The sequence below is a fragment of the Hermetia illucens genome, chromosome 2 (assembly GCF_905115235.1).
Source record: "Hermetia illucens chromosome 2, iHerIll2.2.curated.20191125, whole genome shotgun sequence".
NCBI classification, from domain to species: Eukaryota; Metazoa; Arthropoda; class Insecta; order Diptera; family Stratiomyidae; genus Hermetia; species Hermetia illucens.
The window spans coordinates 38,875,444-38,892,732 of record NC_051850.1 but is presented as its reverse complement, the minus strand read 5'-3'; the positions used below and the strand labels follow the sequence as shown (position 1 = coordinate 38,892,732).

General features: G+C 41.7%; 2 protein-coding genes across 2 annotated transcripts in view; both read left to right on the top strand.

The window, feature by feature from the left end:
* LOC119648386 (potassium voltage-gated channel subfamily KQT member 1-like) overlaps nucleotides 1-17,289 on the top strand; it is a 592,778-nt gene that overhangs the window by 30,314 nt on the left and 545,175 nt on the right. The window lies entirely within an intron of this gene.
* LOC119648413 lies at nucleotides 1,042-2,241 on the top strand. The gene has a single exon (XM_038050164.1). It carries the CDS (start codon nucleotides 1,042-1,044, stop codon nucleotides 2,239-2,241), a length of 1,200 nt encoding a protein of 399 aa, XP_037906092.1.

Sequence of the window (17,289 nt, the reverse complement as noted above, 5' to 3'; positions counted from 1 at the left end):
TATGTGGAATACTTTGATAGTTTTGGAAATTTACCTCCACCGAAAGAGCTAATAGATTATCTAGGTTCTAATATAAAATACAACTACAATGCATATCAAAGCTACGACTCATATAACTGTGGACATTTATGTTTGAAATTTTTGTACAATCTTTTGTAAATATATATATATAAATACTTTTAAAACTGAAAATCAATCATTGTTTTATATGCTGCCATGGCACTTACATTAACTCTAAGCGGAAATTCATCCATTCTTACAACTGAATATTTTCCACCAATCGATTTACAAGGTGGTTACGTATGCGGACTTGTTGATTTTCAAACATATAATTCTATACCTAACGTGGATGAAAAAAATAATTTATTTCACATTGGGAAGCACATTATAGAAATACCCATTGGATCGTACGAAATTGATGATATTGCCAACTACCTGTATAAAGAATTAGCGAAGATCAATGACAAAATAATTCTTTTAATACAGGCTAATAATAATACACTCAAAAGTGAAATAAAGTCAAATGCTCCAATTTACTTCAATGAAGAAAGATCCATTGGTCAATTGTTGGGATTCGCTAAACGAGAATTGAAAATCAATGAAAAACATACTTCTGATCTACCTGTGAGTATAAGTAAAGTGAACGTAATACGAATTGAGTGTAACATAGTTGGAAATTCTTACATCAATAATATTCCCTCACACACAATCCATGAATTCTCACCTGAAGTAGGACCAGGTTATAAAATAGTGGAGGTTCCTAGCAACGTCATTTATTTACCGGTAAGCCTTAAACGAATAAGCACGCTAACTCTTAAGCTGATTGATCAAAACGGAGATATAATAAACTTCAAAGGGGAAACAATAACGATTAGACTTCATTTGAAGCCTCAGGATGCTGCTTTATAACGACGATAAATACCTGCCCGATAATGTAGATAGAACCAGTTCAATCAGAAAAATCGAACGAGCTAGACCGCGATTAACATTGCAAAATAAACAGTATCTAAAGTTATTGGGATTCAAATTGAAACAAAAATAATGAGCGATATCCTGAACGTTACACGTAAAATCAGTTTTGATAATAGTATATCAAAAATCGAATACCATAGCTACTCTCCATTCTTATCATCATACAACTCCAGTGATGAAATCCGAATACCCATACAACAACAGGATTTGTGTATTTTGCCGAGTCAGAGTTTCATTTACATTGAAGGCGCCTTAACTAAAACAGATGGAACAATATCAGCACTAGCTAAATTGACGAATAATAGCGTAGCTTTCCTATTTGATGAGATAAGATATGAACTGAATGGAGTAGAAATCGATCGAAACAAAAATGTGGGAATAACATCGACGTTAAAAAATTATGTATCACTTAATGAAAACGAAAGTAAAATGCTTTATAATGCCGCTTGGTCACCGAACGAATCTATCACACCGTCAAGTGGTTACTTCAACTTTTCTATTCCGCTAAGAAAACTTTTGGGATTTGCCGAGGACTACAAGAAAATTATTGTAAACGCTAAACACGAGCTAATTTTGGTTCGCACAAGAAGCGATGAAAATGCATTTATTTCATCCACTGATAATGTACACATCAAAATTTTCAAACTACAGTGGAAGGTGCCTCATGTTAATCCCGATGGCGCTGAAAAATTGTCAATGTTGAAATATATTGAATCGGGACATCCGATTCAAATAAGCTTTCGAAATTGGGAACTGTACGAATATCCAGTTCTACCCACAACAACAGATCATGTGTGGAATGTGAAAACCACAGGTCAACTCGAAAAACCTCGATATGTTATTTTAGCTTTACAGACAAATCGAAAAAATCTCAAAGACAAAGATGCCAGCAAATTTGATCACTGTGATTTAACAAATATCAAAATACATTTAAACTCCGAATCGTATCCTTATGACGATATGAATATTAAATTTTCCCGTGATCGATTCGCTCTTCTCTATGATATGTACTGCAATTTTCAACAATCTTATTACGGTGTACAACCTCAGCCACTACTTTCACGAAGCGAATATAAGGAATCTGCACCAATTATAGTAATTGATTGTTCACGTCAAAATGAATCCATGAAATCTGGCTCAGTGGACATAAGGTTAGACATGAAAACATCTGTAGATGTGCGTGCCTTAACAACAGCTTACTGCTTGCTCCTACATGATCGTGTGATAGAGTACAACCCACTCACTTCTTCAGTTCAAAAACTTGTATAAAAACTATGGAAACTATAAATGTTAATCCAGTATCACGTTTACATTCTGCACGCAAGCAAACTGCACCATTTCATCACCATGACGACGATTTTCGTTATCGATATGCAAGGATTTAGAGGATGCAACAATACTTTCATCATCAAAGAGTTAGCTGTCGTAAATGTAAACGAAAATTTTCATCGACACTTTATACTGAAACCTCCCTTCAGTTTTTCAACACTATCAAGAGAGCTGCAATCCCAGGCACACTGGGTATACGAAAATCATCATGGATTGAAATGGGAAGGTGGACTAACAACATTTTGGGAAGTGAAAGAATATTTACTTCTAAACATGAAAAATACAACCATCTACGTCAAAGGAACAGAGAAGAAAAAATGGCTGGATGATTTGCTGGGAAATATTGCACTAGTATTCAATGTGGAAGATCACAGCTGTCCGAATCTAAAATCACTGAAACAAAATTATCCCGACATGTTACGCTGTAATGCCCACAGCGGATGTTGCGCGCTACAAAACGCATTCCTTCTGAAAAAATTTATAACTCAAAATAATAATCAAATGTAATAAAAAGAAGTTTTCATTGTAAATAATAAATTTTTTTTTTTTTCTTTATTGTAAGTAATTTTTCTGTGAATAATAATAATAAATGTTCACATCTAAATCTACATTTTCATGGTTTATTATTATATATGAAGATGGAATTCCAAGTTTTTGGAATTGGCCGCACCGCTGCAACTCAAGGACAACTTCCCTGTATTGAAGTCGTCCAACACATTATCGCTACATTTACTATAGCGCGATGGTAAAAATAGCCGCATAGTACCCTCCAAATCCACGACGATAGTCTGTCCATATCTATAGAAAAAGCAATGAAAAAAAGAACTTGTTAGCAGAAGCAAAGTTTAATTTTAAATTCTAACTTACCGTGTTTCCATTCTCTCGCCTCCAGTGATGTGGTACCGCTTTCCCACTTCCAACTCTGACGTTTTAATATAAATGAGCGGCTTGCAGCCCAATAATTCGTTAATCGAATCCATCCTCTACGGCAACTTTTCACTTATAACAAAATCTTTGCACAAATTCCACTATTTATATTAATTTTTCATCCAAACAATTAGCACATGGCACTCAAACGATCACCTCTTATCACAACAACAACAAAATCAGCCAAGTAAATAAAATCTACAAAAAAAAACCATCATTTTCAAACTTACTACATATTCACCCACGGTCTAATATTCACTCCCAAATACGTCAACCTGATAAGCAATTCCCCATCACCCAAACAATACGCACATGACATCCAACAACAACAAAAACGCACGCCGCCCCGCCCCGCCCCGGCCCGGAACGAGGCTCCCCGAAACCTCGCGGACGACTCCCTACGAACTACGCTTCCCTAAAAGTCGCCCCCGGCACGCGCCAAACCGGCCGCCCCTAACCACAACATTTTCATATGAAACTGGATTCGAACATACATGCCGTCTCAAAACCGCAAGATTTTTATATGAAAGTGGATTAGAACATACATATTTATACTACTCACACTGCTTTATGCAGATGATGTTTTCCTAGCATCTGATAGCAAAAATGATCTCGAGCAACTTGTTCAAAAATGGAATGATCGCCTCATACAACACGGTCTCAGATTGAATTTAAACAAAACTGAATTTTTGACGACCGATCCCCATGAAACAGACACAATCAGTGTCAGCGGCAGTGATCTGCCCAGAACTGAGCGATTTAAATACCTCCGGTCAATGCTATCAGCCAATGGAGAACTGCGTTATGAAGTTGCTTCACGCCTTAACGCAACCTGGATGAAGTGGCCTTCCACAACCGGTGTCCTTTGTGATCTACGTATCAACGAACGTCTCAAATCTAAAATTTACCGCAATGTCGTCCGTCCAGTCGCTCTCTATGGTTCTGAGTGTTGGCCGACCATAAAAGACAATGAACGGCGTCTTGCGGTAATGTAGACGAAGATGCTATGTTGGACTAGTGGCGTCACACGTTTAGATCACATCCGAAATGAGGATATCCGTGATCGTTATGGGGTTGCACCGATCGTGGAAAAGTTGCGAGAGAGGCGTCTTCGATGGTATGGTCACGCAATTCGTGCAAACGAGAATTCACTTGCCAAGATTGGTCTGAACATGGAAGTCGATGGTAAACGACCAAAAGGCAGACCTAAGCAACGGTGGCTTGATACGCTGGATGGGGATTTGAAAGCCTCGAGATTGCACCCAGATCAGGCATTCGATAGAGCCAAATGGCGAAACCGATCACGACGAGCCGACCCCGTTTGTGAACGGGACAAAGGCTGAAGAAAAAGAAGATTGTACCACAACATGGATATCGGTAACAATGAATTTCCAACAAAAATTTCTTCCTTTAATATTGGGGAAACTAAGAGTATTAGCAGATGCGCTAACTATCTAAATTCCGTGTAGGGCACTATCTCGATTTGTATCTGAAAATCGACTTACTTCTTGACGATTAAATCTTTCAGAATTTTTTTATTGCTGTCGTAACTTATTTAAAGGTCTTACATAGTTTCTTAGTTTTTTTAGTTAATTTTCTCTCCTCCAGGGAAAATTGAGCTGGTTTTTCAATTAGAAATTGTTATTTTTAGGATGCGCTGTTATTTGCTTCCTACCTCTTCTCCGGGGCTGCCGTCCGAAATTTGTTTTCCATTCTTCTTCTCGTTCGAGTGACCGTGTCCCTTCAGCTCGTGAAACGCAGCGCCTTATTTTTCGCGTTGTCTGCTTCGGGGTTATCAGGAGATTGTTGGCCTTCTATCTCACCTTAGATTAGGCGTTTGGCAATTCTGTCTGGTCGTAAGATATGGGGGGCGTCTTTCGTTTGTCATTGAGTCTTTTCGCTATATGACCTTCTCTCCACTGGGCTGAGATTCTGATTGAGTCCAATTATTATTCAAGTTTAAATTTTTAGCTTGGCGTGTGAAAGCAACTCAACTTCTCCTGTTAAGGAGTCGTGAAACTTCATTCGGTTTCAGTGTCTTATAATAAATGCAATTTGGAAAATCCCTGTGGAAATTCGAAACCATTCACTATCCAATTTAGCCTTTCAACTTCCATTCGGTTTCAATTTCTCATAAACTTTGAGTCATTCGAATGTAGACTTCATTTCTGGCAATCATTTTCCACACCTTCGCAGTTCCTCAAGTTCAAGATACGTTCAGCATTTTATGCATAATTGAAGACTAATTGCAATTTAAAGTATCATTTCACACTCAAATGCGTGCGTTGAAATATCAAGGAGGTCCGTGAATTGGGTGAAAGTTTACACTTGATTGCTTCCAGACTCATATCATTTCTCCCAGTTTCCTCGTATTCGTAATGAAAGCTGCTTGAGACGTTTATTCGTGCGGCAGTAAAAGTGTGAGGTGTATCAAATTACTTTTTGCTGTGCCATACCTTCCACATGAACATTCCACCCTCTCTAAGCATTTTGTATATACATTTAAGTACATATATAAATATATACTTTCTCCTACTTCAGGGCTAAGAACAATTTTCATGGCACTAAGCACTTTAAAATAAGGCAATGTTGACGAAATACATGCATGTGATATGTGATTAAAGCCCAAGTTACATAAGAAAGATTAAGACCTGTTGTTAAGATGGGGCGAGAAGGGGTTGTGTGGTGGAGTAAATCAATACTTGTTGATTCCTATTCAGCTATTATGTGTGATTTACCTTTAACGTGTTTCCTGTTGTAAACCAGGATGTCCGTTCACACCAATGGGCGCGTTCGTATAAACGATTACGTGCTCTTGGTAAATTTGTAATCTTGGTCTAATGTGGTCACGGAATATACATTTCAACGTTTATATTTTAATTTAGCGACATGCTGGAAATAAGGAAAATATAGCTATAAAAACCTTTAACATTGTTTGGTGACAAATGAGGCGAAGGTCAAAATTATAGAAATATTCATGCTCTCCAGACCTGCAAAAACTTAGTATTATGTTGTTACATTGTTTATGGCATCCTTTGTTGTTTATATACATGTTTTACAATTGTTGGCAGACTATTAGACTCCTTCAAATGAACATTCACGCGATAGGATCCCTGCATGCCACTCCGATGACCATGTCTTCTGTCTTGCTGAATGCAGTTCAGTTCTATTTATTTTACTCTATTAATTCTCGTTGATTGCACTTTTTACATTTATAGATCCTGCATTTACCTCCTATTATACACGGAGTTCAAGGCAATGGAATTCATTGTCAATATTATTATCCTGGACAATGTTGTGGGGTGTAGGTGGCTACAACGTTGATAAGATTTTAGACCGGGGAACTGCTATTCCGGTAATTTCTATAATTAGAATGTGAATCAAGTGTTGATGGAACTAATTAATATGCAATAAATGGTTGATGCTCTGGGATGTGACGCAGTGATTTGAAAGTTAGGGGTAGAATGGGTAGTAAGGTATTTAATTAAAGTCTGGGATAGCCAGTGATACTGCGTTTCGAAGTATGCCATATACGTTATACAATCCGTATTTCTGTTTACATAGGGATACATGGACACTGAAGTTGCATTTACTAGCCAATATGCTTGTTAATTTAGACAGAAACAGTTTCTTTAAGGCTTATGGTAAAAAAACAATTGCTTTTCTTTTTTCTAGGAGTTGACGATTTTTTAAGGTTTTGTGTAAAACAACTCCTAACTCCTGTCCTCTTCCCCGCGGAACTACCTCAAAGTATTTCGTCGCGGGGTGGATATAGCTCTAGCCTCTTCCTTCGCCCATCGATTGCATTCACAACTGCGCCTTTCTCGCCTCCTGAGCCTCTCTTAATCTGCACTGAATCCTCCATACCATGTCGTTCACTGCATTCCGGCTCCCCTGGCATGCAAGCATCTTTCCAATTATATTTTCCGGTGCAAGTGTTTCTCCCAATGTCTCCTCTAGACTCTTCCTTTCTTCAGCGAATCTAGGACAATGGAAGAAAACATGATTCGGGTCTTCCAGAACACCGCCGCAGCTGGGACAGTTGGGTTAGCTGTCCAGTTTAAACCTATAGAGGTATTTACGGCAACCGCCATGTCCTGAGAAAAACTGCGTGAGTTCATAGTTTATCTCACCAGGTGTTCTCTGCGTCCAAACCCTGATGATGGAAATCAATATGTGGGTTCATTGACCCTTTTTGCCTGTTCCCACCGTTTCTGCCACCTGTTTGAGCATTTCTCCCTTTCGGAGTTTTTCATTTGCCGATCAGAGGAAGAATCGGAGCCACCATAGATATGTGCCATCTCATGGGCCAAAATGTCGATCGGCTTCATTCCAGCTACTGCATAGGCAACTTCGTCCAAGATGATTCTATAACCAACTCACACTCTTAGGGCGGTCTTTCTATACACCGCGCTCATATTTTGAGCATTGCATGCAGTATGTGATGCAGTTGATCAAATTGGCGCTGCGTAAAGCGGTATAGAATTCACCACTCTAGCTATAAGCAGTCTACGAGTGCCTCGCGGGCCTTCTTGCCAGGGCCATGCTAACATTGGGCTTCTTGATGCAAACATTTTGCAAGTGTTGCTTGAAATTCAGCCTCGCATCTACCATCACTCCAAGGTATTTATTGCTGGCTGCTCCCCCATTCTGATACGGGTAGTGGTTTCCTTACGCCGCTTCGTGATGATCACCGCCTCTGTTTTATCCTCCGCGTGTGCAAGACCTGCATTTGTCAGCCACTTCTTTATAGCAGTGATTGCTTCGGATGAATACAATTCCATATCTGCCAGATCCTTTGCAACATCAATCACCGCTATGTCATCGGCGTAACCCATTACTGTTACCTCGCTAGCACATTATTATACATGATTTTCCACAATAGCGGTCCAGCACAGAGCCCTGTGGAACACCCGCGGAGGCAATGTATTCTTTGGTTCCATTGTCTGTGTCGTACCAGAGACTTCTATCTGTTAAGTAGCTGTCGACCAGAGCAGTTAAGTAACCTCCTTATAAGGTTCCAACTGGCAGAGTTGAACGCATTTTGTACGTCAAGGGTAATCAGAGTACACTACTTGCTAGTGCCACCCGTTCCACGCATCGCATTTTCAGCTAAACCAGCAACCAGTTTGAGGGTGCCTACCGTTGATCTGACCCTACGGAAGCCGAATTGTCGGTCTGACAAGCCTCCCAGACTTTCTACAGCCGGGAGCAATCTGTTGTAGATTATTCTCTCCAACATTTTCCCCATAGTGTCCAATAGACATATAGGCCTGGAGGAAGATAGTTCACTAGCAGGCTTACCAGGTTTAGGCAGCAACACCAACCTTTGTTTTTTTCATGTCTCAGGAAAGATCCCATCCGCCAAGCATGCTTCACAAACATACGAATATATTTGGCCTCGACTTGACGACCAGCTTAAGGGGTTTGTTTGGTATGCCGTCGAGGCCGGGCATTTTTTTCCCCCAGCCTACCGCAAAACTCCAGTACTTCTTCCTTCGTTACTGGGAGTATTACAGCCACTTCTAAAGATGTATATAGACTGTAACCTATTGTGTTCTCCTGAGGGAACAAATCCTGAGCGATTTTCAGTAGGAGATCGGGACATGTGATTTTTGGAGCTCCCTGACCTCTAAATCTGCTCATCATAACTCTTTAGGCGCTTCCCCATGGGTCTACATCCGCCTTTGCGCAGAGTTGCTTATAGCAGTCCCTCTTGCTTCGCTGTAGAGCCAGCTTCAGGTTTCTTCGGGCTTCCTTGTAAGCTAGTTTTTTCACCTCCTGGTCAATCCTATACCATTGCTCTCGAGCCGCTCGTCTGGTCCGATGGCACACCGACCGAAGATCTGGCAATTCACTATTCTACCAGCAGTTGGGCCTTCTACTGGGGAAAGTATAACCTATCGGCATCGATGAGTAAGGGTCCGGATAGCTGAGTGGTTGGAGCACAAGGCCGTCGTACGGAAGGTCGCGGTTCAAATCTCACTGGTGGCAGTGGGATTTGTGTCGTGATTTGACGTCGGATACCAGTCGACTCAGCTGTGAATGAGTACCTGAATCAAATCAGGGTAATAATCTCGGGCGAGGCCAATGCTGACCACATTGCCTCCTACAGTATACTGTAGTGTACCGTTACGGTCTTGAATGAAGTGCTCTAACACACTTCAAGGCCCTGATCCAATATGGATTGTTGCGCCAACGATTATTATTATTATTATCGATGAGTCGCATGCCTTTGCAATACCACAAATCTCCAGTACTTCCTTCGTCGTCACTCGGGTGATTACAGCCACAACTAAAGATGTCTGCAGACTGTAACCACTTGTGCTGTCCTGAGGGAACACACCGTGAACGATTTTCAGTAGGAGATCAGGACATATAATTTGTGGAGCAGCCTGACTTTGAAAACTCCCCATCACAACCCTGTAGGCGCTTCCGCCTTGTCTATGTCCGCCTCTGCGCAGAGCTGCTTAAAGCTGTCCCTTTTATTACGCCATGTAGCTAGCTTCAGGTTTTTTTCGGCTTTCTTGAAAGCTTGCTACTTCACTTCCTGATCAATCCTACCTATTGCTCCCTGAGCTGCTCGCCTGCCTCGATGACACGCCTACCTAAGATCGGACAGTTCACTATTCCACCCGAAGTTGGACCTTCTACTGGGGAAAGTATATCATCTCTAAATCGATGAGTCGCATGCCTTCGGGATAAATTCGTGATATGGAGGGCTCTTTCCGATAGTGTACCTTGTATAGCCTCCTGGTCCAACCAAACATCTATGAAAGTTTGTTTCACAATTGCTTTCGCAGACCAACTTTACGTTCTCCTCATTTTTGGACGAGCAGTTTCCCAGCCGATGGTCTTGCTCTCAAGGTTAAAAAGTATTGCTTGGTGATCACTATGGGTGTACTGTTCACTGACGTTCCCGAACATATCGCGAGCCAGTGAAGGTCTAGCGAAATTCAGATCCACAACCGAACTGGACCCCCCTTTCCGATAAGTATTATCCTGACCATCGTTAGTCAATATGATATCTAACTGCGCGAAAACCTCCAAAAGACAGCGCTCTCTTGCGCTCGTCAGTGAACTTCCCATTCTATGGACCATGCATTGAAATCATCGGCGATGACTTTTGATTTCCGCTCTTTTGCATCCAGAATCAATCTGTCCAGCATGTCGATTTCGACCAACGTCAGGCATGGAGGAGCATAGCAGCTGTAAACGTATATCCCGTCTATTTTTGCCCATACGAACCACTTGTGGATTGCCTGATACATTTCTGTATGGCTTGGTCCCCGCATGCCCACAAGGCCGCTCTACCTGTTGGATCGACTACCCATACATTATTGTTAGGGTTTCTATAGAGTTCGCTTATTATAGCCACTTGCCCCTCTAATTCATGGGTGGTCTGCGAGAGCAGATCTGTCGCGATCCTACACTGATTGAGGTTGATTTGGACCAACCTCATTTTCTCGCCTTTTTGAACTTGGGACACTTGCCGCTTTCGGAAATATGCCCGCTGGCCAGCTCCCCCTTTCCATCACACAACATTCATTTGGGATCGCGAGCAACGTGACCTGTTTCACCAGCGATATTTCAGTACCCCGGCATCAACATCAGGAATGTTTCGTTCAGGTGGTCAAGTTTCAGCAGCACCTGATGACAACTCCATACTAATTGGCTTGATATATCGTCGCTGTTTATTGCTGATAATGCTACCGGACTGTCGGACTGTGGTGATAATCCCACCGGAATGTTGAATGGGGCGACTCCTCCATTTTTGTCGCAGACATTCTTCTGCTGTCAATGAAATGGCATATCTCTCCGTCTGGAATATGGTCGCCATATTTTCGAGGAGTCGGGCCAGTTCCATAATTGGATTCCCCGAGAACATCCCTGCGCCCGATCTGCCCTCCATGACTGACCCGTCGGTGAAGATTATTAAGTCTGTACTCTGAAAAGACTCATGGCCATTTATCGACCATTCTTCTCTTTTGGTAATTACGACAGTGTATGTCTTTTCAAAGACGAATCTTGAAACCATATGATCGACCGGCCTGAGAGCTACCGGATATTTGTCAATGAATTTCCAGATAGGATAGGCGTAGTACTCATTGCTCAAGTAATACTTAAGCAACCAAGCCTTTGAATCAGCAGCTGCTCAGCAGCTTCCTGCTATTAGCAAAGTTCAGTCTCGGCCACCAGACGATGCATGCATACATCAAAATGGGTTTTATTATCGATGTATACATCCAGTGTATCCGTTTTGGTGAAAGTCCCCAGGTCTGATAGGTAAGACAGCAGCACCAGAGCAATCTGCAGGATTTCTGATATTGTTCCTGGATATGGTACTTCCGCGTTAACTTGGAGTCGAAATGTACTCCCGAATTCTTGACTGTTTGTGCCTGCTAGATTTCCACCCCTGCTAAGGTGGGTAGCGTATAGCTGCTCCACCTGACGTTCCTAGTGAACATAATTAGTCCAGACTTCCTAGCGTTCACCGTGAGTCCATTGCGGAGGCACTAACTGTGGATTTCATTCAGAGTTGCAAACTTGCCGTTAATTATTACTGCTAGATCGTCCACAAATGTTTGGGCGAAGTCTTTTTTGTACTCCAGGACCCACAGCAGGGTATCCATTACTAATAGCAATAAAAGCGGAGAGAGAACCCCTTCCTGTAGGCAGCCCCTAAGACATCCTCTCCCTCTTTTATTATACTTCCTTCTATTACTAGCACACGAAAGATGCCATCCGGACCTGTATCTATGGAAAGAGTTAAATGCCCATTTTACTCGCTCCAGTGATATTACTTTGCATGCCAGATTCCAGTCTCTTGGTTGCGGGCTATATGCACCTATCGGCCCCTAGATTAGATTTTGGATTCTGCCCGGGAAGTGGACTTCAAGCAAATGGTTTGCCGTTTCTTCATCGCTTTCTGTGTACCTCCCGTTCTGTAAACGCTAATATTCTAGCATTTGGCTACGTTCTTTAACCAGAATCCTCTTCAGCTTTGAGGTTGCCTCAAGAGAGTTAGTCTCTTTGCAAAAGCGTTTCCATGATGATCGTCTAGCCGATCTTATGCTCTTCTTTAAATCCTTCTGTGCCTCTTTATGGCGATTCCAGCTAGCGAGGAGGAGGAGGAGCAATCTTGTCATTCCCATCTGCCAAATCCAAGTTATTGTTTCATCATGGTGGCTTTGGCATCTTGAGTGGAAGGCTTTCTCTCATGTTAGTTGTGATCATCTGGGTTGCCTTCTCAATGGATTTGATGCGCTTCCCAGGGATCGTGACTCGAGCGCTCAACCACATTTTATACGTCGCCCAATCTGTCTTCAGCGGATTTGGAAATGGAGATGGATCCATACCCATTACGAAATCAATGCGTCTGTGATCCGAGAGTGTGATATTGTTTGATACTCTCCACTCTCCCACCAAAGCCGCGGAGTCAGGGTAGGCCACCGTGATATCGATGACCTCTCGCCTGATCTGTAGATATTCCAGTAGTCTGTACTTTTGGCATATTGGATAGCAATGACGAATGTTCTACTGGGAACTTCTTCTGCGTCATAGGGGAAATATGCAGAGTACCATAGTATCTCTTTATCTCCCTGTCCACTTTTTATGGTTAGTTTAGCCGATGTGACCTTAACCAAATTAGCCTGGAAGTCTTGTAAGACTCCAGTGCAGGAGCGGGGTCGATCACTTCCATTGGCATGCAACAGGTCAGCATGTTGGAAGTTTAGGCCCCTGACTACTCCATCAACAACCCACGGTTCTTGTATGAGGTATATAAATGTCTTGCAGCCATTGGTCCGACGACTAAGTGCATTCGCTGCTTTACAATACTGCAAATTTATTTGGGAAATGTTGTACCTCATCTATGTTTCAGATGAAGATGCCGAGGGCGGCACGTCCCCTTCAATGGTTTTAGGAACCGACACTTGTAACGTGATGGTCCCTAGTGCATAGTAGAGCCGGCAGCCTGACTGTTCCCGGATTTTGGAACGCGGATAGTGAGGAAATTTCCCGGCCTATCAGGTCTCCACCACCCCCCCCCCCCCCCCCCCCCCCCCCCCCCCCCACCCCCCCACCCAGGTGGAGGTGTTGAGGCTATTTTGCACACCAAGTTGTTCCGCAATCCTAGCACCATTTATTTTTTCTCTTGGAAGTCAGAGGAAGCATTTTTTGAACGATGGCAGCTCAGAGACCCTTTTCAGGGTTAGTCGCGCACCCTCTCACATATCGTTCAGGGAGCAGCAGTACTGCCTGAACTACTCGTTCGTGTCTTCGTCGGCAAAGTTTAGCCGTAACATTTTACGGTATACACCTATCGACTCAAAGCAAAGCTTAATGTCTTGCGAGGATGCAGTCCTTATATTATAGCTAGGAGGAGTTTCCTCCTAAGCTGCTCGCACAGTTCAGTACCGTAACCGGATGGATTAGAGTCGTCATACAAGACCCATCCATCGACTTGGATAGCCTCGGCACGGTAGTCACTCCTTGGCTTGGGCTTCCGGTGTCACCTCTCATTTCCTGGAGGATCTTCCTTACTAAACTCCCTCACCACGGCAAGGTAGGTAATTGACGAGGGTGAAATACTATTCCACTGTATTGCTAAAATCAGCTGGTGACCTAATTCTGATTTTACTCCAGGTACTCCATTTTTGTATTACTGTCAAGTATAAAATTTCCCATTAAACTTAGAAATTTGATGCAAATCCCACCGCATTTCTCATAAATTGTATAACGCCTACGTACACGAAAGGGATACATTTTACAATAAAAGTTTATTGGTTCATTCTCCAATAAATTTAGATTTACATTCGACGGCGACCTTTCCCAAGCAATCGGTTGGATCTTATCGATTCACAGAAGAGCAAAGTTTTCGCAACTATCATACCACAGTCCAAAGTTTCATCACAAATAAATACATACTGTGTAGTATGTATAAACTATCTGCGATTTGAGTATGGCGTGTACATAAAAACAACCCCTTCTGGGTTGTTTTACGCGGCCATTTGAAGGGAATCGATGTGTGTATGTATAAGCTGTGGTTTCGACCGGTAGCGCTATCAACCAATTTTTTCCAAGACGCTATTATGAAATGGCAAAATATCGAATTAGTCTAATCTTACCTGTATTTACATAAATAGGGGTGTATGTAATGAAATTAGACAATCTACACGTGTGTCAATCGTCTTGTGGTTTAACGAAATCCTATTAATGCGGTCTCCTATTAGTAGACGAAATCAACAAGTCAATAGCAGCAGAAAAGTTTCTTCACCACATCGCATCGCTTCACTTTCACTCCACTATGATCCACAGTGACCTAAATTTCATTTCTCAACCGGGAAATTATATCCTTCGGAACGTTTTGCGCTTTACAGGTATTAAGCTGCCTCTAGGACACCTGTACAGAAAATATCTTAATCCTGTAAGTTATAACCGGCATTTTTCGAAGAGGTAAATTGTATGTGGTTGGGGTTTTACCTTTGTGTACACAAAAGCTTGTGCTCCTTCCGTTAGCACATGGTTCGGCTTGAGCTATGAATCCTTTTCGCTGGCATATAGTCTGAGTAAATAACATTTCCCAGTGGCTTGCTAACGTTCTTCTTCCTTAAACGATTCGTGATATTAAATTTAGCCTCCAACGTGTGGACTGCGACTGCGAAGTTCCACCCCACTATTCCACTAATAGGTTGCGAAATGATTCATGCGGGGGTTGTTCGTATATGTATAAACTCGCCGGTAGCATTCGCTTGTTCGCTGCTGGAGGAGAGAAGTAAGAAATTTCCTGGAGCTGAGCTGGCCTAAACTCCTGCAGTAGTTTTCCCGGTCGCACTATTGCTGAGGCAACTAGGAAAGGTTGAGCGGATAGCATCCATTTACATGAACGTTTATTTTCTAAAAAAATGTTTTCCAAAAGTGCCTCAGACACGATGTGCATATGTAATAATCGCACTTTGGGGTGGAGGAGGGTGGCTCGGGGACGGTGAGCGGTGGTGTAGGACAATTGTGCACTAAAACTGGTTATCGAATTGCCTTGAAAATTTAATTAAATTTTAAAAGGCGCACGTGTTTTCATATGGTTTTCCGAGGTAAGGGGAGGGTACGTAAATAAATAAATAAAAATGTGAAAAGGACGACACAAAACGTATGGAATATTTCATGAACGGGGGATTTCGTAGGCGTCTACTTCGCCTAAGCAACAGCAGCTGCATGTTACTAAGCTTTATAATTTCCAACTGCTGGAAAGTACCATACTTCGCCAACTCGATGATCCCATTGTCATCCAAGCATCCTGGCTGTCTTATCCAGGCTTTCTCTTTTATTCACTATGGGCAGACGGATTTTGTTTGTCGTGTACCGGAAGTTGAAATTAAATAGTTGGGAAAGAACTTGGAGAATGTCTAGGATGAATTCAAGGTAACCTGAATTCCATCGCTGCTGAAGGTTTCAAAGGACGGTTGAGAAGATGTTGACAAGGATTATATTGATCTTGAATTCCCGCAAATTCAGGGCTTTACATACCAGCAAACTATTCTCTTCCTGTTTATTATTTTCTGTGAATATGATTTCCTGGAGTGGCATCTAATAAAGTCCCCTTTTGTATAAAATTTTGCTAAAATGCCTCATCAAATCGTCCAACTCTCCATTACACTCGAAACTCTCCTATGCATGTTTTTTGCCGGTTCACATGCTGAAACCAGATCTGAAGTACCTGGTGCCTAATTCAATCCCGATCCCCTTGCCGTGGTTTTGCTACTAAATCGAGCGGAAGGTCGTCCTTTTTCGTGGTTTATTATATATACTCGGTTGGCTCGCTGATGGGATTTGAAGGAGATTTTCGACAGAAATTCCTTCTTTCTTCTCGGTAAGCAAAAGGACGGAAACCGTATTCGTATATGCTGTGGGATTTCAATAACTATGACGACAAGCTTTTTATAACCTTTGAACAAAATGATTTTAGGACAATGCCTTCTCGAATAAGAACTTCAAGGATTATAGTTTCGCAATAATTTTGATATTTTTATTGAAGTCTACAACAAGAGCCTCTGGGTCGGATTATTTGTTTCGTAAGTGGTCAATGTTTCAACCTCTTTTTGTGGATTCTATGATGTTGGGGACTCTAGGGTGATTCAAGCGTGAATGGGTATATGCCTATCTGTAATGTTTTTTTGAAATGTAATAGTTATCAAGTGAGGAAAATAAACTGAAAATTGGTTTTTGGGTTATATACTCGTACCTTGATATAAGGACCAACTGCGTGTAACCATTGGGAAGGAGGTACAGCAATGGGATAAGGACAATAAAGTTTTGGCTAACTCCATAAAAGGACTTTGAACCAATGTAATGGATCTCACTTAATAAAGATGGTTGACAAAAGCTAATAAAATATAGCAGATTAATGGAAGGGTCCATAAGAAATTGTGAAATCATCTGGCATTCAGTTAAAACTCCGCTAACGACTGTATGTAGATGTAGCTGTTGTACTTGCAAAAGTACAAAAGTTACATTTAATTATTTGCATGGAGCTACAGTAGTACTTAGAAGGTAATCAGGTGCGAGAGGGGAGTTAGCTCTATTAGTAAATTGTGAAGCGTTACATTTGATCATTTTTATGACTTTCGAATACTTCCTGATGCAGTTTTCTAGATAGTCATTTTATAAGAAGTTGTCTCTGGAAATCGAATACTCCCTTGTATTTCCCTAATAGTTGTAAAGGCCAGGGTATCGGTTAGAAATACTCAGGCCTCTTGTATTATGCCAGTGGTACTGCCCGTTGGAGCAACCATTCAGACAATTTTTTGTTTTCAACGCTTCCTCCTTGGGTAATATCCTTCAGACATATTTCCGTATAAGGTCTGGTAAAGCCCGGAAACAATTTATGGAATACAAGGCATACACTATACACAATACACTCTAGCCATGCTTAGTAAAGAACTTCAAATATCATAGTTTTAAGCCGAGATCCACCAATTCGATATCCATGACAGCTGTTTGGCGTCCTGGCCTGCGCGAAAGATTTTTGGGGTTGATCCTCTTCGGTACAAATTAAGTGATCCA